The 25,902-nt window shown below is 54.7% G+C and overlaps 1 protein-coding gene across 19 annotated transcripts in view; it reads right to left on the reverse strand.

Annotated features, from left to right (window-relative positions):
• The window catches only part of MAST3 (microtubule associated serine/threonine kinase 3), a 46,204-nt gene that overhangs the window by 12,204 nt on the left and 8,098 nt on the right, over window positions 1-25,902 (reverse strand). For 2 of the 19 annotated variants that reach the window (XM_021083482.2, XM_085012301.1), the window contains 17 exons: window positions 24,506-24,595; window positions 16,264-16,352; window positions 16,101-16,170; window positions 15,898-15,918; window positions 15,287-15,365; window positions 14,134-14,294; window positions 13,858-13,933; window positions 13,353-13,562; window positions 13,143-13,244; window positions 12,746-12,878; window positions 10,316-10,380; window positions 9,806-9,891; window positions 8,502-8,710; window positions 7,716-7,854; window positions 1,419-1,551; window positions 1,106-1,271; window positions 557-658 (listed from right to left, as the gene is read on the reverse strand). In XM_021083482.2, the coding sequence (XP_020939141.1) occupies window positions 557-658; window positions 1,106-1,271; window positions 1,419-1,551; window positions 7,716-7,854; window positions 8,502-8,710; window positions 9,806-9,891; window positions 10,316-10,380; window positions 12,746-12,878; window positions 13,143-13,244; window positions 13,353-13,562; window positions 13,858-13,933; window positions 14,134-14,294; window positions 15,287-15,365; window positions 15,898-15,918; window positions 16,101-16,170; window positions 16,264-16,352; window positions 24,506-24,595 (1,931 nt within the window). Of the gene's footprint in view, window positions 1-556; window positions 659-1,105; window positions 1,272-1,416; window positions 1,552-7,715; window positions 7,855-8,501; window positions 8,711-9,805; window positions 9,892-10,315; window positions 10,381-12,745; window positions 12,879-13,142; window positions 13,245-13,352; window positions 13,563-13,857; window positions 13,934-14,133; window positions 14,295-15,286; window positions 15,366-15,897; window positions 15,919-16,100; window positions 16,174-16,263; window positions 16,353-18,859; window positions 19,357-20,720; window positions 21,192-24,505; window positions 24,596-24,876; window positions 25,065-25,902 lie in introns of those variants that run through there. The other 17 variants (XM_021083481.2, XM_085012300.1, XM_021083487.2 and 14 more) reach the window with 15 other exon arrangements.

The raw sequence follows: 25,902 nt of genomic DNA on the forward strand, positions 1-25,902 counted from the left end.
TTGCCAAGAGCTGTGGTGTAGGTCGCAGATGTGGCTCGGATCTGGTGTTGCTGTGGCTCTGGCATAGGCCGATGGCTACAGCTCCGATTAGACCCCTAGCCTGGAAACTTCCATATGCTGCGGGTGCGGCCCTAGAAAAGACAAAAAAAAAAAAAAAAAAATAGATAAATAAATAAAATAAATAAATAGGAGTTCCCGTCGTGGCGCAGTGGTTAACGAATCTGACTAGGAACCATGAGGTTGCGGGTTCGGTCCCTGCCCTTGCTCAGTGGGTTAACGATCCGGCGTTGCCGTTTGCTGTGGTGTAGGTTGCAGACACGGCTCAGATCTCGCGTTACTGTGGCTCTGGCATAGGCCAGAGGCTACAGCTCCGATTCGACCCCTAGCCTGGGAACCTCCATATGCCGAGGGAGCGGCCCAAAGAAATAGCAAAAAGACAAAAAAAAAAAAAAAAAAAAAAAAAAAAATCCTCTGCCTCCATGCAGCCTCTCAAATAGAACTCTTATTTACCCCAATCCTCATCCCACCCACCTGGGCCCTACCCCCACCTACATACCAGTGCCCAGACGGTCCAGTGGGCTCTGCCGAAGCAGTCTGGTGATGAGGTCCTGGGCATCAGCTGGAAGGGCCTCGTCCCCCTCTGGCCACATGATCTCATCTAAAATGACAGGAGGGAGTGAGGGGGTGGGGACAGACCTTCCTAGCACCTCCCATCACCTCTCCTCTCCTCTCCTCACTGCCTCCCCTGTTCCTTTTGCATACGCGCAGCCTTTGCTTTTGCCCTCTGCCAGGAGCACCTTCCCCTCTGCCATCAGGGTGGCTCCCTCCACCCCTCACACCTGCCACCCTGTCTCCTTCTTGATTCTTTTCTTCTTTGGCACCTTTTTGCCCGATTGCTCCATAACTTGCTGATTTCTCTCTGTTATCATCTTGCCCTTGGCTGTGTCCCCAGTGTCCAGCTGGGGCTGGGCACACCATAGGTGCCCAATCCATACGTGAGGCTGCTCCCCTCCCTGGCACAGGTAGGGGAATGGCTGCCCCAGAGCCCCGGTGGGACCTAGACTTAAACCTGGGGCTGCGATTTGGGGGGGCGGGGGAAACGCACCACTGACCACCTGGCCAAAGAGCTCCTCGGGGGTATCTCCAAAGAATGGCACACAGCCCACCAGGAATTCGTAGAGGACGACGCCCATGGCCCACCAGTCCACTGGCTTCCCGTAGCCCTGGCGGAAGATCACCTCGGGGGCAATGTACTCAGGCGTCCCACACACCTGGGCCAGGTGAGACAGGAAACTGAGGATGGCTCCCAGCCATGGAGGAAAGGGTGGAAAGAATTATGGGGGCAATTTATTTTCTGCTAGGTCTCCCCACGTCCCAAGGCTGAGCTCCAGGCAGAGGGTGGCAGCCTGTCCACACACCTGCTTGTCCACGAACTCCCGAGTGTCCTTCTCGATGTGGCCCTCGTAGAGGTTGGTGGCCATGCTCATGAGCCCGATCTTAGACAGGCCGAAGTCAGTGAGCTTGATGTGGCCAAGAGAGGTGATGAGCAGGCTGTGGGAAGGCGGGTGTTGCACTCAAGGCTGGGGGGCCCAAAGTGCTTGGCTGCTACTGCCCACTCCCCTCCTGCCACCCCAGAACTCAGTTCCACCCCCAGCAGCCCGACCCCTCCATGCAGCAGAAAGCACTTCCTGGAGTTCCCTGGTGGCTCAGTGGGTTAAGGATCTGGCATTGTCACTACTATGGCTTGGGTCACTGATGTGGTGTGGGTTCCACCCCTGGCCTGGGAACTTCTGCACACTGTGGGAGCAGCCAAAAAAAAAAAAAAAAAGAAAGAAAAGAAAGAAAAAGAGAAGAAAGCACTTCCTGTGCATGGCCACACTATCAAAAGAACCAGTGGGTCTCGAAGTATTGCAAATCTGGCAAATGTCTCCGTGCACCAACTGGGTGCATCTGGTGTCGCTGTTGAGCACCTACTGTGTACTCCACTGTGCAAAACTAAAGTTCCTGAGAATCACAGCATCTCTACCTCGGGCATTAAGACATCTCTCTTGAACCCCTCCTGGGGGGATTTACAGCATAATTTTGTACATGTGTCCATTAGTTTAACAAACTAAATACTTTTGCAAGCACCTACTATTTATGTCCTGTTGAAAAATGAACATGTCCAAAAAAAAAAAAAAGAAAAAAGAAAAATGAACATGTCTTTAGCACCTACTACTATGTACAGAAATATTTGTGCCCTTTATGAGTGCAGCAGTATTTTTTTTTTTTTTTTTTTTTTTTTTTTTTTTTTTTGCTTTTTAGGGCTGCATATGGAGGTTCCCAGGCTAGGGGTCAAATTGGAGCTACAGCTGTTGGCCTACACCACAGCTCACAGCAACGCCAGATCCTTAACCCACCGAGTGAGGCCAGGGATCAAACCCACAACCTCAAGGTTCCTGGTTGGATTCATGTCCACTGAGCCATGACAGGAACTCCATGAATGCACCAGTCTTTAAAAACTTGGAAGTTCTCTTGTGGTGCAGTGGGTTAAGGATCCAGTATTGCCACAGTTGCAGCTCAGGTTCAATCCCTGGCCCAGGAACTTCCACATGCTGAGGGTGCAACCAAAAAGAAAACCTTGCATGCTTGCCATGTATGCTGCTGTCCACATTTTCTTGCAAGCTTAAACATATAAACATTTTAAGTGATAAAATAATATGCACCATCTTTATAAAGTCACATTTTCATATCCCTCCTAGGTACATCTATCGTTTAAAAATAAATTTCTGGAGAATTCATGGTGTGTACCCAAGGTGTTTGACAGGACAGCCTACACCACAGCCACAGCAACACCAGATCCGAGCCGTGTCTGCGACCTATACCACAGCTCATGGCAATGCCGGATCCTCAACCCACTGAGTGAGACCAGGGATCAAACCTACAACCTATGGTTCCTAGTCGGATTCATTTCTGCTGCACCATGATGGGAACTCCCCTATTTTATTTTTCATAAATTTTATTGGAATATAGTTGACTTACAATGTTGTGTCAGTTGAAGAGCCATTTATTTGGTACCTACTGTGTACCTGACTCTAGAAAGAAACAATTCGGTGCACCCATTCTGTGCCTCTGGTGTTTTTCAAAAACAGGGACATTTCCTGAACTACTGTCTACAACAGCTGTGGAAAAAACACTTTGGTGTAGCTACCAGGTAAGCCAACAACTTCTGCAGCATGTGGAAGTTCCTAGGCCTAGGATTGAACCTGTGCCACAGCAGTGACCTAAACCACAGCAGTGACAATGCTGGATCCTTAACCCATGGAGCCACCAGGGACTCCAAAAAGGATCATTTCTTGCATACACTGACTCCATTTGATTTTTTTAATTTTTTTTGTCTTTTTGCCATTTCCTTGGGCAGGTCCTGCGGCATATGGAGGTTCCCAGGCTAGGGGTCTAATTGGAGCTGTAGCCACAAGCCTACGCCAGAGCCACAGCAACTTGGGATCCGAGCCACGTCTGCAACCTACACCACAGCTCACGGCAACGCCGGATCCCCAACCCACTGAGCAAGGCCAGGGATCGAACCCGTAACCTCATGGTTCCTAGTCAGATTCGTTAACCACTGAGCCACGACGGGACCTCCAACTCCATTTGATATTTTAAAATTTGTTTCCTTGGAGTTCTTGCGGTAGTGCAGTGGGTTAAGGATCTGGTGTTGCCATCTGTGGCATAGGGTACAGAAGTGGCACAGATTTGATCCCTGGCCTGGGAACTTTCAGATGCTGAGAGTGTGCAGCCGAAACCAAAAAAGAAAACATTGAAAAAAAAAGAAGTGGGAATATAGGGAATTCCTGTTGTGGCTCAGTGGATTAAAAACCTGACTAGTATCCATGAGGATGCAGGTTTAATCCCCGGCCTCAGTTAGTGGGTTAAGGATCCAGTGTTGCCACAAGCTGTGGCACAGGCTGCAGATGCAGCTCAGGTATGGCGTCACTGTGGCTGTGGCGTAGGCCTGAGAACTTCCATATGCTGCAGGTGCGGCCCTGAAATAAAAAAAAAAAAATGGGAGTTCCCATCGTGGCGCAGTGGTTAACGAATCCTACTAGGAACCATGAGGTTGTGGGTTCGATCCCTGCCCTTGCTCAGTGGGTTAAGGATACGGCGTTGCTGTGAGCTGTGGTGTAGGTTGCAGACATGGCTCAGATCCCGCGTTGCTGTGGCTGTGGTGTAGGCCAGCGGCTACAGCTCCGATTCAGCCCCTAGCTTGAGAACCTCCACATGCTGTGGGTGTGGCCCTAAAAAGACAAAAAATAAAAATAAAAAATAAATTAAAAAATAAAATGTATTGGACTTCCTGTTGGGGCACAGCAGAAACCATCTGACTAGGAACCTTGAGGTTTCGGGTTCGATCCCTGACCTAGCTCAGTGGGTTAAGGATCCGGCGTTGCCGTGAGCTGTGGTGTAGGTTATAGGTGTGGCTCGGATCCCGAGTTGCTGTTGCTGTGGCTGTGGTGCAGGTGGGCAGCAATAGCTCCAATTTGACCCCTAATATGGGAACCTCCATATGCTGTGGGTGCAGCCCTAAAAAGCAAAATAAATAAATAAATAAAATAAAATAAAATAAAGAGATAGGGTCATTGCAGAGGTGATTAGCTGAGGTCATACTGGGGTATGGTGGCCCCTAATTCCAATATGACTGGTGTCATTAAAAAAAGGGGGGAAATTTGGGAGTTCCTGTTGTGGCTCAGTGGAAATGAATCTGACTAGCATCCATAAGGATGCAGGTTCAATTCCTGGCCTCACTCAGTGGGTTAAGGATCCGACGTTGCCATGAGCTATGGTGTAGGTCACAGACGCAGCTCGGATCTGGCATTGTTATGGCTGTGGTGTAGGCTGGCAGCTGCAGCTCCAATTCGACCTGTAGCTTGGGAACCTCCATGTGCCGCCAGTGCGGCCCTAAAAAGCAAAAAAAAAAAAAAAAAAAGGAGGGTAATTTGGACACAGGCGATACTTCATGTGAAGATAAGGCTTATGCTGCCACAGCCTAGGAACTACAGGAGGGAGAGAGGCCTGGAACAGATCCTCCCCTGGCCACCTTCAGAGGGTGCACAGCCCTACCCACACCTTGATCTTGAACTTCTGGGCTCCAGAACTGTGAGAATAAATTTCTGTTTAAGCCCCCTAGTCTGTGGTACTTTGTTATGGCAGCCCTAGCAAACTAAGGCACCTTCTTCTGACTGGGTTGTATTTGAAATTTTCCAAAGTGAAAAGTAAAAAATATCTTTCTCAGGCACCTGTTGTGTGGACCTATCCCTCCCTGAACGCTCTGGGTCTGGGCACCTTCCCACGTTGTTTTGCCAAGGGTGGTAAGCTTGGGAGGGGCAGGTCCTGCCTTGGGGACACTTGGAAGACCCTACTCCAGGATGAACCCCCAAAGGCCTGATGGGCACAAAGCAGCCTTAGAGCGTCAAGCACAGAGGCCCTACCAACACCTTGATCTTGAACTTCTGGCCTCCAGAACTGTGAGAATAAGTTTCTGTTTAAGCCCCCTGGTCTGTGGTACTTTGATACAGTGGATGACAACTATACATCTGCTTTGTTTTCTCAGCCACGTGCAAACTACAAGATACCCTGAAAGCATGCTGGGCTCTTTTTTTTGGTCTTTTAGGGCCACACCCATGACGTATGGAGGTTCCCAGGCTAGGGGTTGAATCAGAGCTGCAGCTGTGATTCCACAGGCACAGCGACACCAGATCCGAGCCACGTCTGCAACCTATACCACAGCTCACAGCAACACCGGATCCTTAACCCACTAAGAGTGGCCAAGGATCGAACCTGCATCCTCATGGATACTAGTCAGATTCAATTCCACTCAGCCACAATGGGAACTCCCATGCTGGGCTCTTAAGGTTTATGTTCATACCTCCACATGGCAAACACCTCTATCAGAGAAATGGACACCTGTCCCTGGCACACAGTGTGCTCAATGGATGCTGATCTCAAAATAAAAACTTTATAAATAAGGACAGTTGAAATATTTGGGTCCTGACACACAGTCATTGCCTAGTAACTGTTGATCTGATCACCTTTATATAGCTGGTACCCAATAATACATAACAGTTACAAAATGTGCTTGGAGTTCCTATCGTGGCACAGTGGAAACGAATCTGACTAGGAACCATGCGGTTGAGGGGATTCCTGGCCTCACTGAGTGGGTTAAGGATCTGGCGTTGCTGTGAGCTGTGGTGTAGGTTGCAGATGCAGCTTGGATCCTGCGTTGCTGTGGCTGTGGCATAGGCTGGCAGCTATGGCTCCAACTGGATCCCTAGCCTGGGAACCTCCATATGCTAAGGGTGCAGCCCTTAAAAAAAAAAAAAAAAAAGTGCTTTATAGGAGTTCCTGCTGTTGGGCAGTGGGTTAAGGATCTGGTGTTGTCTCTGCAGCAGTTTGGGTCACTGCTGAGGCAGAGATTCCATCCCCAGCCCAGAGAAGTGGGTCAAGGATTTGGCATTGCTACAGCTGTGGCGTGGCTCACAGTTGCGGCTCAGATTTGATCCCTGGCCTGAGAATTTCCATATGTCAAGGGTGTGGCAAAAAAAATGCACTTTTAATCTCAAAAGGGTCATCAGTATGTGAGGAGTTAGTTTTACCACTGTCTAGGTTCCTTAAAATGGTGAGTACAGGAGTTCCTGCCTGGCTCAGTGGCTAATGAATCTGACTAGGAACCATGAGGTTGAGGGTTCGATCCCTGACCTTGCTCAGTCGGTTGGGGATCCGGCGTTGCCGTGAGCTGTGGTGTAAGTTGCAGACGTGGCTTGGATGCCATGTTGCTGTGGCTCTGGCGTAGGCTGGTGGCTACAGCGCCAATTAGATCCCTAGCCTGGGAACCTCCACATGCCGTGGGTGTGGCCCTAGAAAAAAACCAAAAAAAAAAAAAAAAAAGGTGAGCACAGGCTCAGGTATACAGTAGATGCCAAATGAATGTGCTTTGATTTCTCAGCCGCTTGTAAACTACAAGATGCCCAAAAACATGCAGACTCAATGCTTATGTCCATACCTCCACATGGCAAGTACCTGAGAAACTCGCACTTCTTGCCTGGTATCCAGAAGGACTTGATATAAGAGCGGGCCTATTCTCTGTACACAGTAGGTGCTCAATTAATGCACGGGGCGAGTACTTTGAAAATTATGTAGGGGTTACAAAGCATGAGGGATTATTCAACTCACACTTGTGTTTTCCACCCACCCACAGAGGACATGCACCCAGTAGGTGCTTACTAGATGCTAGGATGAAATAAACATCCCAACACCCTCCTTCTTCCCTGCACTAATACATAGTAGGTGCTCAGGGCATGCATAGTCCCTTTCCTCACATATCAATTTTTCCAAAGCTGCTGTCTCATAAGTGCATGTTCACTTCCCTTGTGTGGCAGCAGCTCTCTGAGTGCCTGGTCCCCTCCCTCGTCCAGTCTGTGCATCCTCTTTGCCTGGCAGCGCCTCCATAAGTGCACTGTCCTTTCCCTGCACATAGCAGGCGCCTCTAAGTACCTACTTTCCTCTGTACACAACAGGTGCTCAACATTGCCAAGATCCTTGCCTTCAGTCAGCAAGGGCCCCGAGATGCCAGCAGAATCCAGATGAGGGTGCTCCTGAGCAGCTCCTGGCCCACGCAGAGGCCCCGCCCCCAGGCCACTCTGAGCCCCGCCCCCAAGGCCCCGCCCCGCGAGGCTCACTTGTCAGGCTTGAGGTCCCGGTGCACAATCCCGTAGTTATGCAGGTACTCCAGCGCCAGCACCGTCTCCGCAAAGTACATGCGGGCCATGTCCACGGGCAGCGGGCCCATGTTCTTTAGGAGGGTGGCACAGTCCCCACCTGCAGAGAGGCGGATGTGCTTAGAGAGACCCTTGGCTGTGCGTGCCCAAGACCTGTGCCTGCATGACCTCCCGACCTCCTGCAAAGCAGCCCCAATCTGTCCTGAATCAGGAACTGGGAGCGGGAGGGTGGGCACACCCTGCCTTCTGATTTCCTCCTGGCAGGGCAGCAGCTTTTGTAAGCAAACAGTCCCTCCCGCTGCACACAGCTGGTGCCTCCTAAGTGCCTCCTCCCTCTCCTTACCTGGAAGCACCTGGGTAAATGAACATCCCTACACTTACCTGAAGGCTCTTCTCTTTCCTGAACTACAAATGCGATCCCACAACTCCTCACCCTGGCCCCCAGCCCAACCTGGCCCTTCCCACCGGTACCTCCCTCCCTAGCCTGCTTTTATGCTAGCCTCCAAGCCTCTACCTACCAGTCCCCTCTGCCTGGGCTGTCCATCCTGCCCCTAGAGCACTCTTTGGGCTCCCCCAGCTCCAGTCCCCCCAGGCTAGCTCCCCCACCACAGACTGAGGCCCCCCCCGGCAGGCTGGGACCCCATGGAGGACCCCAGCAGCCCCTAGCTTGGTCAAAGGAGGGACTTTTTCCTGGATAAGGGATGAGCTCTCCATTGCTGGAGGCATGTAAGCCCCCAGTGACCGCACCTTCCACATACTCCATGACCATGCATAAGTGGCGCCGGGTCTCAAAGGAGCAGAACATGCTGACCACAAAGGGATTCTCGGCAAAGGTGAGGATGTCGCGCTCCACGAAGACCTGCTGGATCTGGTTGCGCAGGATCAGGTTCTGCTTGTTGATCTTCTTGATGGCGAAGCGCTGCCTGGTGTCCCGGTGCCGCACCAGGTAGACAGCCCTGGAGGGGGCCAGGCTCCTTGAAGCCGGAGATCCAGGGCCCGGCAAGCACCGGGATCTGATCTGGACCCAGAACCCAAGCTCCTGTGCCTCTGCCTGTGCTGCGCCATCCACCCAGGGCACCTGTTCTCCTTACCTAGCCCTTCTCCCAAAGCAGCCAGCCCCTGGATTTAAGCCTTAAGCCACCCTCCCTGGTATCATATAAAGAGCCAAAGATGTCCCCTAGGTTATTTCTTCACAGCTGGCTGAGACCCATTAGCTCAAAAGCTCCTCTGGCTCGAACTCAAATTGCTTTAAATATAGCTCAAACAAGCAGAGTTTTAGCCATTTAGAGCCTGAGGGTTTGCATACTCTGCAGATAAGATAAACGCTGGGGCTATAAAGACCCAAAGCTGCTCAAACTCTCAGCCCCAAAGAATCCCCACTGTACAGCTGACACAAAAGCCTCCTCCACAATCCCCTCACACCCCATGGTCTCTGTCTTTTTCTTTCTTTCTTTTTTTTTTTTTGCTTTTTAGGGCCACACCCGGGCATATGGAGGTCCCAGGCTAGAGGTCAAATTGGAGCTACAGCTGCCAGCCTATGCCGCAGCCACAGCAACATCAGATCTGAGTTGCATCTGCGACCTACACCACAGATCATGGCAATACCGGATCCTTAACCCACTGAGTGAGGCCAGGGAGCAAACCCGCAACCTCATGGTTCCTAGTTGGATTCGTTTCCACTATGCCACGAAGGGAACTCCTCACCACCCTCGTGGTCTTATGCTGTAAGGGATTCCCCTCTCCTCCCCCCTCCCCCCAATGCAAATCTGTCAAAGTGGTACTTAAACAATGCTCACTGCCTGCTATTGCCATCCAGTGGCCACCTTTTTCCTTGATCAGTCCCCAAATTTCTAGAACCTCCTACCTCTGGGGCAAGTAAGGGTCGAGATCATGGACAAACCCTTCCAAGGCCATGCCCTGGGTGTCTGCTGCCGGGTGTCTCCACTTCTCTCTGCAGGCCTCACTTTCCTTGTCTGCACCCTCAGGGCCCGCATGGGCTTCAGCTCTCTGTGCATCTGAGAAATGGGTCCACAGGGGACCCGAGGACTCACCCATAAGCTCCATTGCTAATCAGTTTGATAGTCTCAAAGTCACTCTCACATGGTTTCCTCCGTGAAGGGCCGACCAGGGCACGACTCTGGGGGGCGAGAGGGTGAGTCAGGGTGCTGCCCCACTTCAGGGCAGGGCAGGCTGGGTTTGTCCTGCCCCCAAGTTCCACTGGTCCTGGCACTGGCCCTGGCACCTGACGCTCCTTCCTCTCCTGTATAAACTTATTAAACTCAGCTTCCAAGTTTCTGAAGTTTTGGTCAAGCAGTGTGTGCTCTCCTTCCAGAAAACTCCTATACATCCTGCAAAACCCCCCTTCCAGTGCCCCCCTCCAACTCTTCCCTGTCCAATCTCCAAGAGGACAGAGCACTCTCACTTGCCCCCACTTCCCCCCAAAGTCATAGGCATTTATTAAGCACCTACTACATGCAAAACGTCAACAAAGAGCAAAGGCAGCCCCTTGTTTACCATCTAAAGATCTAGACAGGTGGGGGCGCTAAAGCTCTTCAACTTACCTCTGGGGACTCGGGTGCTGGGGGCTGCCCTCCACTGTCATCAAGGTGACTCAGAGGCACCATCTCTGTAAGATGAGGGAGGAGCCTCAAATGGGGTTTCTGAGCCCTGCCTCACCATCACCCAGAGACTTCCTGAGGCCTTCAAGACTCATCCTGGGCTGGGGCTTGATTAGCTCCCATGATACTGTCCCTGAGCCCCTCCTGTGTCCAGGTCTTGGTCTAAACCAGGAGGCTGGACTGAGTGACGACTGAGGAATCTTCTAGAAGGGCCAGTGGGAAGCCTAGGATAGGACTGCTCAGTCTTCATCCAACCCTGGCTCCAAGCCTTGGGCCCATGAACACCAGCTGTGACATGGCCCTACGGGTGACAGCTCCTAACATCCTCCTCAGTTCAGGGCACGGCCAGGGGCAGCCCCTTTGGTTTCCAGCCCCAGGGCTTGGCAGAGGGGGTGGCTAAGAGTGAGAGTGAGCAGTTGGCGAATGTCAGCAGTGATGGTGGCAATGAAGACAGTGTCCTGTGGTGACAGAGTGAGGCTGGGATGGGGCAGTGAGCCTCAGGGTGAGGGAGGGCCAGGTTCAGATGCAGCCCCACCTGCTCTTGGTGGCCCCCACCCCCACACAGTGCTGGGGAGATGATCTGCTGCCACCTGCCTGCCTGGCCACTTCCTGCTTCCGCTGACACCCGGGCCCACCCACAGTACCAATTGCGCCATCTTCGTCAGACAGGCCGGAGGATGGCTGTGGCCACACAGCCAGTCCATGGGCGATGTGGTCTCAGGCACATCTGGGCTTGAACCTCAGCTCAACCTCATCTACCTGGAGCCTCAGTCTCTCCAGGTTTGTTTTTTTTTTTTTTTTTGGCTTTTTAGGGCCACACCCATGGCATATGAACATTCCCAGGCTAGGGATAAAATTGGAGCTACAGCTGCTGGCCTATGCCACAGCCACATCAGATCCCAGCCGCGTCTGTGACCTACACCACAGCTCATGGCAATGCCAGATCCTTAACCCACTGAGCGAGGCCAGGATTAAACTCGCAACCTCATGGTTCTTAGTCTGACTTGTTTCTGCTGCGCCACGATGGGAACTCCTCCAGACTTTTTATTTTAATGGCTGCACCTGCAGCATATGGAATTTCCCAGGTAGGGGTCGAATCGGAGCTGCAAATGCCAGCCTGTGCCACAGTCATGGCAATGCCAGATCTGAGCTGCATCTGTGACCTATGCGGAAGCTTGGTAGGATCCTTGCAATGCTGGATCCTTAACCCACTGATCGAGAGGCTAGCGTTCAAACTCACATCCTCATGGATACTAGTTGGGTTCTTAACCCAATGAACCACACTGGGAACTCCAGCCTCTCCAGCTTTGAATGAGGACAATGACAGCCCAGTCCCAGGGTTAGCATAGCCTATGATACTGACCCCATTGCCTCCCCCGGCTGCCCTCCTTCCTCAGCCACACACCTTCCTTGCTGCTCTTCCAACACACCAGGCACAGAACCACCTCAGGACCTCTGCCTTTGCCATTATCCCTGCCTGGCTCACCTTCTCTCTCCCCCAGATCTGCGCCTGGTCACCTCTCCACTTTCTGGCCACAGCCTGAACATCTTCTCTTCCCAGAGCTTCCTTAACCAGCCCTGAACCAGGCCAGCTTCAAGTTCAATGCTCTCCCTAGCACCATGTCCCAGCTGTCTTGACCACCTAGATAGTGCCCATGGCTTGCCTTGTCTGACTCTGGGTCCCAGTCAGATGAAACTGGGAAAGGGTTCGTGGTCCCCTAGTCCCCTGGCTCAACTCAACTTAATTTAGTTTTTTTTTTTTTTTTTTTTTTTTTTCCTTTTTAGGGCCATAACTGCAGCACATGGAGGGTCCCAGGCTAGGGGTCAAATCAGAGTTGTAGTCACTGGCCTATGTCACAGTCGCAACAATGTCAGATTTGAGCCGCATCTGTGACCTACACCATAGCTCAAGGCTACGCCAGATCTTTAACCCACTGAGCGAGGCCAGGGATCGAACCCACAACCTCATGGTTCCTAGTCGGATTCATTTCCGCTGCACCATAAAGGGAACTCCAATGCTGGATTCTTAACCCACTGAGTGAGGCCAGGGATCGAACCCGCAACCTCATGGTTCCTAGTAGGATTTGATTTTGCTACGCCACAGCGGGAACCCCTCAATTTAGCCTTTGAGGACACTGAGGCTCCAAGGCAGCTGGGAGGTCAGGGGGTCCAACCTGTCTGTGGCAACTTTCCCCCAGAATCCCAGGCACTTTCCCCATAATGTACCCTGCAGGTGGCAGAGAACAGGGCCGCCAAAGAGAGAGGAAGGACTGTGTGGCGGCCCCACAGTCAGATGAGCGTGGGTTGGAATCTCCGCCCCACCCTAGTCTCACCCCAGTTTCCTCTTTCTGCCCCACCCCCACCCCAGCTCACCCTGGAGGGGGTCCTTAGCCAGGCCCAGCTGCCCAATGATGTACTGCGGCAGGTCCGTCTTGATGCCCTGGCCCTCGCGGGCCTGGCCCTCGGCAGCCTCCAGCAGGTGGTAAAACTCCTCAGGGTCAAACTCCTGGGGGTACAGAGGGGTTGGTTAGCCGAGGCCTTTGCTCCTGCCGCTCCCCGTCTGGAGCATCCTCACCAGTGGCTCCAACTTGTCCCCCGGATCTCAGCTCCTGGCTCCCTCTCTGGGAAGCCCATCCCAGCCTGGCAGCCACGTGTCCCTCTCAAAGCCCTATGCCATGGGGACTGTCTCTTGTACCTCGGCAGGATTGTTGGAGGCCTGGTCTCAGCCCTGCCAAGGACTTTGCACCCCGCCGTGTGCCAAGACACTCACCAGGCATTCAAGGAGCCTCGCCGGCCTTGAGATGATGATCAGCAGCTTCCGGACAAGCTGGACAATGAAGCCAACTTCCTCACTGTCTGAGCGCTCGTGGGCCTGGGGGCAGATGGGTGGTAGCATCACACACAGGCCCTTGGTCCCACCTTGCCCTGCCTGGGGCCCCCCAAACCCCAAGTCTACCCCGCTCCCCAGCCAATCACGCACATCCTGCAGCAGCCTCTCCAGCTTCTCCTGCATCTCCAGGAAGTAGCGGGAGGTGACAAGCGCCTCTCCAGACTTGGCTAGGCAGTCGCGGGCCAGCTCGATGATTTGGTGGTGGATGAAACCCAGCACGCCATCAGCCAGTGCCAGCCGGGCGCCAGGCGAGAAGGTGGCCAGGAACTCCTGCAGACGGCCCTCCATCTGTGCCGTGGCCTGGGCAGGGGGAGATGGGGGAGACAGGGTGACCTGGTCACTGGATGCGGCTCGGGAGCAACATGCACAGATGGGGGAGGGCGAGACTGTCTTGCAGACAGAGGGGGTCCAAGGACTGAAGGGGAAGAAGCAACGAGTATAGAGGTGGGTAGGGGGAGGGCATCAAGACAGAGATAGAGAGGGAAAAACAGAAATGGACAGATAAGAGGACACATCCAGGAAGAAAGAGAGGACCATGGAGGGATGGCAACACGGAGGGGAGCTGGGGCTGGTCCGGCCACCAGGCGTTGCCCACCTTGGGGAATCTTTCCCGGTACACATGATTCATCATGACGATCTCATTGTCGAAGGTCCCTGTTGTGCGTCCAGGGCTGAAGGAGGGGACAACTGGCTTGTGACATGGGACCCAAAACACAGCCCAGGGAAGGGCGGCTGAGCCAGGACTGAGGGCCCAGGGCCAGAGGCCGGGCTTGGGCAGGGTCAGGACCCAAGGTGGGAGGGGGAGCTGTGATGTGGTTCCCAATGGCAGCCCAGGGAAGGGCTGCAGCTGGGGTTAGAGGTCGAGGCCCACCTGAGGCTGCGGGAGCGGGGGCGAAGGCGAGGTGAGCGGTGGCCGCCCTCCTCATCAGCCACACTCTCTGAGCTGCGGAAATGCTTGGACAGGAAGCACAGTTCGTCTGGCGTCGGTTGGAAAGGAAGCTGGTGGAGCCGCTCCCGGGAGGATGAGCTCGACTGGCAGGAAAGGGTATTAGGGCCATGGGTTCACGGTCAGTGCTACAGCCAGGACCCCAGCATTACCCTTAAGGCCCAGGCTGTCTGCTGGTCATTGGATGGTAGCTCTCCTGTCTGACTCCTATACATCATTTAAAACTCCAGCTTTGGAGTTCCCGACGTGATTCAGTGGTTAATGAATCTGACTAGGAACCATGAAGTTGTGGGTTCGATCCCTAGCCTTGCTCAGTGGGTTAAGGATCTGGAGTCGCTGTGAGCTGTGGTGTAGGTTGCAGACGCGGCTTGGATCCCGTGTTGCTGTGGCTCTGGTGTAGGCCAGCGGCTATAGCTCTGATTCGACCCCTAGCCTGGGAACCTCCATATGCCGCAGGAGCAGCCCAAGAAATGGCAAAAAGACAAAAATAAATAAATAAATAAATAAAAATAAAACTCTAGCTTTGATGCCCCCTCCTCCAGGAAGCCCTCCCTACCTGCTCCCTCGGTAGCCTCAAGACTCTCTTCAACCACACAAAGATGAGGGTCTGTGTACCCCAGACAGGGAGCTCCTTGGGGCCAAGGCTGGGTCCTCAGGGATGCCCTCATTGCCCAAAATGGGCACAGAGGGGGCAGCCAGAATGTTTGCTGACTAGACAACTATCTAACACCTTAAAAAAAAATCCAGGAGTTCCCATCGTGGCTGTGGTTAACAAATCCAACTAGGAACTATTAGGTTGCAAGTTCGATCCCTGGCCTTGCTCAGTGGGTTAAGGATCTGGCGTTGCCGTGAGCCATAGGTTGTAGACGCAGCTTGGATCCCGCATTGCTGTGGCTGTGGTGTAGGCTGGCGGCTACAGCTAGGATTAGACCCCTAGCCTGGGTACCTCCATATGCCACAGGAGCGGCCCAAGAAATGGCAAAAGGACAAAAAAAAAAAAAAAAAAATCCAAAGACAGGTCTCTCCCACCCCAACCCGGCACTCCCCTGCCTGCCTGCCAAGGTGGGACTGCGGATACCGAGAGAGTAGAGCTGGGCGTGTTGGTTCCATAGCCAGAAGACGGGAGGGATGCAAGGGACCATCTTCTGCCGTCAGCCCTGGAGAGGAGAATGACAAGTTGGAAGGAAGGCACGGCCCCTGCGGTTTGTGGGGACCAAGGGCAGGCACTGTGGCTGGCAGATTCTGGCCCCATGGGAGGAAGGGCCTTCTGAAAAGGCCGAGAATGGGGATACAGTTTGAGTAAGTCCACTGCGTATTTTCTCCTTGTTCTTCAGATGCCTCCTCCGGGATGTCCTCCCTGATGCCAGCTGCCAGTTCGGTCCCCCGTCAAAGCCACTCTTGGAGTTGCAGCTGCTGGGGTACACGCTGGCCACTCCCACGAGAATGAAGATCCCCTTGAGGGCCAAAGTCCAGCCTCCCTTTCCTTAGCCTCCAGCATAGGGCACGGCACCCAGCAGGCACTCAATAAACAACGTTGAATGAAAAAGCCATGTTTACGTGCTTGGCACACAACAGGTCCTCCATCAGCTCTTGTTAAGTGAATTAATAACTTTTAGCGAATGAACCATTCTTGGACAGGGCCATGCCACCCCCGCCTCCTCCCCCTCCCTCAGGGCTCAGAGAAATTACCTGTCTGTGCGTGGGATGTGACTGCAGGAGGCCATGCATTTGCCAGGGGTGGGAGCCAGAGGGAGAGACGGGGCCACAGGGCAGAGGCCGGCGGGGAGGGGAAAAGGCCAATGAGGAGGCAGGTCCAGCCACCAAGCGCATGCCCCTGCCTGTCCCCTTGCCCATCATGCCAACATCATCCCCCAAAGCCGGGGACCGCTCACCTCCTGGCAAAAGGGAAGTTGACAGCGGATGCAGCTGAGAAGTTCCGAGGACTGTCTAGAGGGCTGCTGCCTGCTGGGGAGGAGGTGGGAGAAATGGAGTCGGCAGGGGTGGCGGGGGTGACACGAGGATGCCTCAACCCCACCGGACTGCCCCCACACTCACCCGTTGGAACTGACAGTGGCGAGAGGGGCCTGGAAAGGGTCGGTGAAGGTGTTCCTACCACTAGGCTCTTGCGGTTCCCACTGCGGCAACTGTAGAGGAAGGTGGGGACAAGGTCAAGTCCAGGTCTCCTGGCGCAGAGGACCATGTGCCCATCTGGGGGCAAATGGGTGTCAGCTTGGGGGCATGCCTTTTCCCTCTCTGCTCCCCAGGCAGACTCCCCCACGGCCCTTAGCTCGGCCCAGGAGCCCCTGGCCCAGTTTTGTAGGCTTCTGAGTTCATAACCCCACCCCCACAATCTTTTTTTTGTTCTTTTTTCGTCACCCTGCAGCATATGGAGTTCCCAGGCCAGGGATCAGATCTGAACCACATTCGCAACCTAAGCCATAGCTGCAGCAATGGCCAGACCCTTAATCCACTGTGATGGGCTGGGGATCAATTCTGCATCCTAGCACTCCCAAGATGCTGCTGATCCCGTTGTGCCACAGTGGGAACTCCCCCCACCCCCAAATGCTGCCCATGTTGTGGTCACCACATTGGCAAATAGGGCAGAGGGTGGAGAGGCCCCTGTGAGTCCACAGGTGGGTTGTACCTTTGCCCAGGGCCACTGCTCCAATCTCTTAGCAAGCCCCCACCCCAGGATCCCCCCAGAACACCAATCTAACCCTTAGAAACCCTAAAGCCAGCATCTTGCACAGTTGGGTCCTGTCATTCTGCTGAACTTTTTCCCACATGTTTCCCTCCCTCGAACTCAGCTCCCTGCAGGCTGCCAGACTCCTGGCCCAGGCTCGCCGCCCTTGCCCTGTCTCTCCCATCTGTGCCCTGGCCCCAGCCCCCGCCCTGGCAGAGGGAAGTTGGGAGCAACAACACCCCCCCCCAACCCCAGAGCAGTCGCCCAGCAACGGCTCTGCTTGCTCGGCAAGAGCATCAGCCCACACAGCCCGAGCCGCCCGCCGCCGACGCAGCCCAGCCTCGGCGGGGAGCACTGCACACGGAGGGAGAGATGAAACTTCAGGGCCTCACAAGACCAGGAATGGTGTCCTAGGCAGAGGGCACAGTGCAGGCCAAGGAGGGCATGGTCAGCAGCAGGAGACAAGGTGTGCAGGGAGGAGGGGTTCAGCCTATCCATGGTTTTATGTACAGCTGCTCCTCTGAGCCTCAGTTTCCCCATCTGTAGACCTTGCAAGTGCATACACAGTGCTTCAGGCCTGGCACCAAGTAAACGGTGGTGGCTTTGGATATTGTCATCTTTCTCCCACCATTGTTGACAGGGCTTGGTGCCTGGTGGGAGAGCAGGCAACACCTCTCCAGTGAGTTAAATCACCAACATTTGCCAATACCAACGAGCCTGGAGGAGGGAGAGACCAGCTGTACCCATTTTCCAGCCAGGGAAACTGAGGCCACAGATGTCAACAGCCACAAAGACTGTCCTCCAGCCTGGGGTGCAAAAGCAAAAGTGAAACCCACAGGTTCCTGCAAAACTTCCTGTCCTCCCCCCCAACACACACACACATTTGAGAGCCCACATCCTCTTCTAGCCCCTCACCTGGCTCCTCACTCCCCAGCTGAGCCTGCATACACATCATTTTTCACTTCTAACAGCATTTGGGAAAAGCACTCCCTCCCCCCATTCTTCCCCCACCCCCCACCCCGCTCTCAGGTCCTGCCTGATTTCCACATCTGAGATCTCAAAGAGGAACAGGGCATTATCTGCTCACTTCCAGAGCCTTTACTGAGCACCAACTATTTGCTCAGCCCTCCCTGGAGAAGGCCCAGGACAGTGTTTCAATAACCACCCCTGTGGTACAACAGAGTGAGAATTATGTCAAAAAAGGGGGGCTTGAGCCCACTTTACTGCAGCTGATCCCTGAGGTGCCCATAAGCCTTCTGGGGCTCCCCTGGTTCTGTCAGAAGAGCCGAAACCTTGGATGAGGCATTCCAGGTCCTCCAGCAGTCTTTGCCCACTGCCCAGTGTTTGCCTGTACTCCCCTCTGGGCATGCTCCAACCAAGCACTAACGAGATACCCAAGCTCAGAGAGGTTAAGGAACTGCCTGAGATCACACAGCCTGGAAGTGGCTGAGATGGAATTTGTACGCAGGTCCAGTGGAGCCCACAGCCCTAAGCTTCTCTGTCTTTCAGAAGGGTAAAATGAGACTCTACTTTACTCTGGATGGAACACTGTGATTTCCCCCTCTGATACCCGACAGGCACACCAGCCCCCAGCAGCAAATATTTGCTTCTGAACCAACATTTCCACTGACTGGGCCCCAGGGACTGAACAGCTTCAGTTTTTCCAAGAAGGTCCTCTCTGTGTCTGTCCATAGGACAGGCCCAGGTTCGCATCCTGATTTCAGTCCCAACTCCCTGCTGCCTGTCATCACTGGAGCTGCGACACCGGCGGACAGACCCCAAGTCCAGGTGAGAAGCGGTGAAAGGAGGGTTCCTGGGACCCCTGGGGATACCTGGATGCCAAAGCATCCTCCCACTTCCCCCTACAGCCACACGCAGTGGCCCTCGCCACGCTGCCGAGACACACTTCTGGAAAGTCGTGTCTGCTCAGGTCGGCCGCTGCACCTTTGCCCACGCGGAGCCCCCTACCTCTTGGAGCGCTGCAGCAGTGCGCCCTTGGCCAGGCGGCTCCGGTGGCCGGGCGCCGCCACCGCCGTCCAGTAGCTGGGGTCGGACATGCTGCTTCCCTTTGTGCCGCCGCCGCCGCCAGAGGCCCGAGAGGCGCGGGGGGGCAACCAGCGGCGGCGGGGCGCGAACCTTCTCGGCGGGATCGGCCCCCGCAGCCCCGCAGCTAGGGGCAGGTGGGAGCCTCGCCGGGCTAGGGGTAGGGGGCGAGGAGGAAGCGCGCGCAAGGGAGCGAGGCCGGGAACCCCGCCCAGGACAGATCGGGGGCGGGGCCTGGCCTGGAGGGGTGGGGCGAGCGACGCGGAAGCAAGGCTGGTGGACCCGCGTGCGGGCGAGTGGGCGGGGCGTTTCCAGGGCCGCGGGCGGAGGGCGGGACGTTTCCAGGGCCGCGGGCGGAGGGGCGGGGCGTTGCCAGGGTTGCGGGCGGCGGGGGCGGGGCGTTGGCGGCACCTGGAAGGGAACTAGACTCACATCCCTCAAAATGTAAATCAGATCACGCCCCCTTTGCCCCCCTCACTCGGCGGTAACCTCTTTTGAGAGCGGCACTCAAGTCCCATCCAGCGGCCTGGCCCGGCTCAAGCTATCGCGCCTACGCTGGCTCCACTCCTAGGAATGCCTTTCCTGCCTGGCAAAATCCACCATTCCCTCCTCCAGGAAGCCTTCTCTTATGTCTGTCCAGCTCTACTTTCCCCAGACTTGGCATCTTCCTAGCATCTTCCAGCACAGAATGTTTAGCAAACTGAGTCAGGGCATCTGATATGCTCTTCCTGTTTGTGTGATGGGAAAGGCCATCAGCCTGTCTACTATCAGGAATCAAATGCCTGCTTTAACTTCTCAAGCCTCATAATTCTCAACTGTAGAATGGAAGGACAAATGGGGCCAATGTGAAAATTACACTGTGCCTCCAACAGTGCCTGGTAAATGTTTGATAAATGTTAGTCTTAATAACTTCCCAGCCTCTGTTTGCCCATCTATACATGTCCCCTTGCGAAAGTGGAATAAAATTGGAGGAACAGAAAGTGCCTGGTCAGGGCAGAGGGCACAGTTCATCTCCACTGTGGAAGGAGGAATGCCTCACACAGTAGACTGTGAATTAATGCTTCCTCCTCTCATGACAGCCCTAGGAAGTTGGGGACACTGTCACCCTGAGGATAGACCCTTCACAGGCCACATGACACTATGGGAACTTGCCCAGGCCTGACCTGGAGCCCAGCCCTCACCTCTAAGAGAAAACTGGGGAATGTAGGGGGTGCTGTTGACGGATGTGTAGGCCCTAACCCTGCCCATCTACCTTGCCACTGATTCTGTTTCTCAAGTCTCTCTCAGATTCCCCACCTTGACCTCTCCAAGCCCAGTATCACTTTCAGGTGGCCTACACCCTGCAGCCCATTTATCTACTGAGTGTCTCCCCAGGTCTGCTCTCCAGGCCCCCCAGAACGGGGCTCAAACACCCATATCTGGCTATTCATTCACTCCACAAACTAAGCATCTACTGTGTACCTGCCCTTGTACTGAACTCCAGGAACATGAGCTACAAATAATCCCTACCCTCAGGGGTCCCCAGTCCAGTGAGAGAGGCAGAAAGTCAACAAGAAACAACCAAATAAACAAGTTAACTTCAAACACTGAAGTCGGGGAAGGAAAAGAACAGGAGTAATACTGGCAAAGGACAACTTTAGCCAGGAATCCTCTAGCAGGTGACATTTCAGCCAGATAGTGAGAAGGAAGAGAAGCCAGCCATGGAGAAAGAGCATCCCAGGCAGAAAGTACAGCTCATGCAAAGGCCCTGAGGTATGACTGAGGGGAAGATGCTGGCAAGACTCACCATGCGGGCCTTGTGGGCTGCAGGGATAACAGCAGTTTTACTGTAGGAGCAATAGGGTGCCATGGAGGATGTGTGAGCAGGGGAAGGGTGTGATCTGGCCGATGCCTGTAAAACACTTCCCCAGGTCTGCCATGAGGAACAGCAGCTGTTGGGGGCAGGAGTAGAGGTGGCAGGAGGCTAGTGAGGGGTTATAACTGGGTCTAGGAGGGGGACACTGGGGCCTGGACCAGAGTGGGGCCAGAGTTATTCTGAGGTCCGGCTGCAGGGGCAGATGTGGAGATGAGGATAAGAGTGGTCCTCACGAGGAGTTCCTGCTGTGGCACAATGGGTTTAGCAGCGTCTCTGGAGGGCTGGGACACAGGTTCGATCCCCAGCCTGGCAGAGTGGGTTAAGAATCTGACGTTACCACAGCTGCGGCATAGGTCACAACTGTGGCTTAGGTCTGATCCCTGGTCCAGGAACTTCCATACACTGTGGGGCAGCCAAGAAAAAAAAAAAAAAAAAAAAGAGTAAAAAAGAAAGAGAGAGAAAAAGAGAGATAGTGGTCCTTGTGATCATCAGGTCCTGAGAATCACCTATAAACCATATTCAGGGAACAGAGCCTCCTGCCTGGGAGGAATTTGAAGTCCCGCAGGTCTGGGACCCAAGTAGGGATGAAGCCATGGTCTCGTGTCACCATATGCTGACATGCTGTGCCCATGGGCTCCTCCCACCATGTGTGCCAGGGACACTTCAGCACCCAGTAAAGGAGCTGCCCCTCATTCCCAGCCTGCACTGCCTACATGCCTCCCATCATGCCCACTGTGTGCTGGCATCCCCAGCAGCTGCTGCTCCCACGCCCATCTGGCCTCAGTTTTCTCCTCTGCAGAACAGGGCTACAGCTGACAATCCAGAGGGCCTGTGGCTATAGCAAAGACGTCTTGTGAAAGGCTGGGTGAGCTACTAACCTCTGGCGCCAGCCCACTGCCCACCAGGTCACACCCCTCCCCCGCTCACAACCCTCCACTGCTCCTGGTTTTACAGCAAAAGCACATTCCTGTGTGAATCCCTTTCCTGGAGTTCAGATGCTAACTCTGTCAGGGCCTCGGACTTTGTCTTGCTCTGCTCATGCCAGAGTCTGTGTGAAAAGCAAAGCCCCATGTGGACATACACACCCCCACTGCTGACCCTGCATTGGCCTGACCACCCCAGCCCTTTCTATCTGCCCATCAGCTGTCCACGCCCCTCCAAGGCCCATACTGGTGTGGCTCCCAGTGTCCTCAGCAGAAAACAGAAATTCTTTCTACCTTTCTCTGTCCAAAGCCCCAGAGGGAACACGCTGACAATGCTATTCCCACTTAGAACAGCCTCTTTGTTGTCCCCTTTCCATATGGACCCAACTCATGCCCTTCTCTTCAAGCCCCTCCCCATCATCACCACCGGTAGAGCCCTCCCAGCTGTTTCCCATTTGTCTGTGCCACAAGCATTAACTGAGCACCTGCTGTATACCAGGCCCTGCCTGAAGATATAAGATGACCAGGACAGATCCGAGTCAGGCCCTCAAGGGGCTCCCAAACCTCTGGTAAGAAAAACAGCCCAAAAATCACACAAGAAAATATGGAAGTCACACCCATGATGGGGTCACAATAAGGGAAACGGATGAACATAATGGATATACTGGGGCTTGGGAGCCCTGAGGTGGGTAGGGGCGGGAGCGTTGGTCAGGAAAGGCTTCCTATTTGAGGGCTTGATGGAGCCTTGACAAATGAATAAAGGAGCAGGGGTTCCTGCTGTGGGGCAACGGGATCAATGGTGCAATGGGTTAAGGATCCAGTGTTGCCACACCTGTGGCCTAGGTTGCAGCTCTGCTCGGATTTGATTCCTAGCCTGGGAACTTTATATGCCACAGGTGGCCAAAAATAAAAATAACAAAATAAATAAAGGAGCAAATGGGGAAAATAGAGCTCTGGGCAGAGGGGACAGCAAGTGCAAATGCCTCAGGTGGGACCAGTTTGTATTCTGGCAATCTAGGAAGGTGCATGGCTAGAGTAGGGTGAACACTGGAGAGCTGGATGGGAGGAGGCGTGGGGGGGCTGGTGTTCCAGAGGCTAGACCCACAGGGCCTTGGAAGCTGAGGGGACAAATGTGGACCAATTCCTAAGGTGCTTGGAGCAGGGGAGGCAGGGACCCATTTCCTCACCTGGCCCAAGGCAATGTGGCTCTGCTGCCCCCTGGTGGCATGTAAGGGGGTCAGAGGACTCAAAAGCCCTAAACTCTGCCTCCATTTCCTCCCAGTAAAACCGCTTATTTGCTCTCAACAGGTCCCTCCCCTCATCCTGTCCTCATTTGGGGTTGAGGCCAAGGTCTCAGAGTCAGATCTGGCCTGACACTCCCTCCCACAGTGCCCCTGGACAATACACTCTGAGGTCCTATGACCTAGTTTCCTCCTCTGCTCAAAGGGGGGGTGACAGCAGTCTCTGACTCCCATTGGACACCCTAGCCTGGTCCAGGCCTCACCATATCCTCCCTGGATGTTGCCCTAGCCACCTCCCTGCCATTGCCACCTCCATTCCTGTCCCCTGTCCCCAGCAGCCCTTTCTTCCCCAACAGGAGCCACAGAGGCTTTAAAAATCTTGGTCCTGCCTCAGGACCTTTCCACATACAGTTCCCACTGCTTGGTACCTCCTTTCCCCTTGCTCTGCCCAGGCCTTGGATCAAACACCACATTAAGAGGTCCCTGTCTGAATGTATCTAGTTTGTCTATTCACTTGTTCATTGCTTACTTTCTGAGAACTGCCTGAGAGAGAAACGATGTTCATTTTGTTCACAGCTATGCCCTTAGCACCTAGGACCCAGTAGATGCCTACTTAATGAAAGTATTGCCTGCTGCCCAGCACCTGGCGTGGGCTCCAAGTTGTTCTTTCTTCTTCCCATTAAAGGCCAGTGGGAAGTCTGAGCAGCTCATTCATACTAAGGTGTAAATGGTTGATGGGCCATCAAATTCTCAACATCACTGACCTGTACATCTGTCTTCCCTGAACTTTTGCCCAAGTTATGTGAAGAGCCTACTAAAACTCTGATGTTCCCATAAAGGGACAAGACCCTGAGACTCCCCAGTCACCAAGGGTGGCTTAAACGCTCAATAGACTCTGACAGTAAAGCTGGCTCTGACACTTGGGTCCCAGATGTACTAATCCAGGAGAACTGGTATCTCCTCTCTGAGCCTCAGTTTCCTCCACTGGGAAATGGGGTCAAGAAGGGTGTTCCTCCTCCAGGATTGTGGGGGGGGGGAGGGGAAATAGAAGGCACTTCATAGAGAGCTGATGCTCTGTCAAGCTGGTTCTTTTCTCTATATACCACTTTGCCTGGCCAAGCTCAGCACATGGAGCCCTAATGGTGGACTCTCAGCCTTGTGTTTGTGTGTTCGTGTGTGTACATTCAGAGAGAGGAACTTTCCCACCAGCCGAGCTGGGTCACAGCCCAGGAGGCCAGGCCAATTCAGCAGGGCCCCGAGCAGGCTGGGAACCCAGCACCTGTCTCAAGGAAGTCCTTGGGCAACAGCTCAAGTTCTGGTCTCGCCCTAGCCATCTGTCAGAAGGGGGACCTACAGCCTATGACTGAATATGGAGTTTTCCCATCAAGGCTCTAGTGTGGATCACAGTGACATTTTATGGAGAGACTGAGACTCAGAAAGGCGATTTCACCAGCGCGCAGTACCTTGGGGAGGGAGCTGAGTCTGGGCAGCTTCCAAGTCTCTGGGGTGCCAGGGCGATGTCCGTGCCCCGCCCCCTCGCACTGTCACTTACCTCCAGGGGTGCAGGCCCAGCGAGGGGCTGCAGGGGCTGCAGGGGCTGCTGGGGCTCAGCAAGGACGGGCTCTGGCTGCTTGGAGACAGACTGCAAAGAAAGAGGCCGGGGACGGTGAACCTGGCAGTGGCCTCTACGCGTGGCCATATCCGGAGATGGAACCAGGGCTGAAGTTTCCTTTGGGAGAAGGGGCCGGGGCTGGGGATACTGGGTCTCGGGCAGGCCGCGAGGGCGGGGCCAGACTGATGACCTAAGAGGGCTCCCCGGAGGAGGCGGCGGGGCGACTTGAAGAGTGACACAGAAGAAAGGTGGTTGTCAGCTTGCCCCTCTCCCTCCCCAACTCTCCCCTTCTGGGGCCAAGAAGCACTCACTCGAGGGTCAGCGCCGGGATGTGCAGCTTGTCCCTGCGGGACTTCATGCCGAGGCCGGGGCCACGTCTACGCAGCCGGGTACTGACGCCCCCTTCGAGGCCCCCAAGCCCTGATCTTGGTGCAATCGGACGCACAGACAGACGTGGACTCTGGGACAGCACGCCCGGCAGGCGCGGCAGACGCGGAGTGGGGGCTGGGCCGCCGGGGGCGCAGGGGGGCGGGCTCTCTCCGCCTCGGGGCGGGGCTCTGAGCCCCGCACCTGCGCGCAGGCCCAGCTGGGCAGGAAAGGTCGGTTTGCTTGAAGAGGGAGCGGCGGGGTGCCGGGGCTCGAGCCCCTAACTTGTACCGCCCAAAAGGTGGTCACCGCCTTCTGGACCCATTTTATTGCTCCATCAACGGGCCCCGCTCCCTCCAGGCCTCGGCTGGGGATCTGTGGCCCATCCCCGCCCCCGGGGTCTCTCGGACCGCCCCTTTTCTCGAACCGCAGCCACTCAGCGGCGGGTGTCAGCATCCCGGAGCAAACCAGAAGCCCCGACCACGCCCCCAGGCCTTTGCTTCCCTGGGTTCCCTCTGCCAGGAACGTCGTCCCCCTCATTCATATCCTACTTCAGCTTCGCCAGCCCTCCTCCACGAAGCCGAAGCCTACACGTCGAGCCCTGGCACCCTGGGCCTCGCCCTCCCTCCTGCCCAGCTCAAACCCTGAAGGTCTGGGGTTGTCTGTGTTTGGCCATCGCCTCATGAAACCCTGCTTGCACGCAGTCAGGTGCAGCAAAGAGCAGACTCGCTTCAGGGTGTCTGTGTCCTGGTCCTACTCTGTGGCCCGGGACTTTGCCCTCAATGGTTTGTTCTGTTCCACCGTCCACCACCCCACCCCCAGCCTGGGCAAAGGCTAGGGACAGTGGCCGCCTTCCAGGCAATGACCAAGCTCCGCCCCTACTGGGGCTCTCAGGCCCCACCCCACCAGCTATACTATCCCTAGTTCAACAAGGAGGTTATCTGGGCTTGGGGGCTACTGCGACCCCAGCC

The sequence above is a fragment of the Sus scrofa genome, chromosome 2, assembly GCF_054392235.1.
Source record: "Sus scrofa isolate SSC_HxYL_T2T_F1_AM1 chromosome 2, Sscrofa_HxYL_maternal_Yorkshire_Landrace_v2.0, whole genome shotgun sequence".
Taxonomy (NCBI): Eukaryota; Metazoa; Chordata; class Mammalia; order Artiodactyla; family Suidae; genus Sus; species Sus scrofa.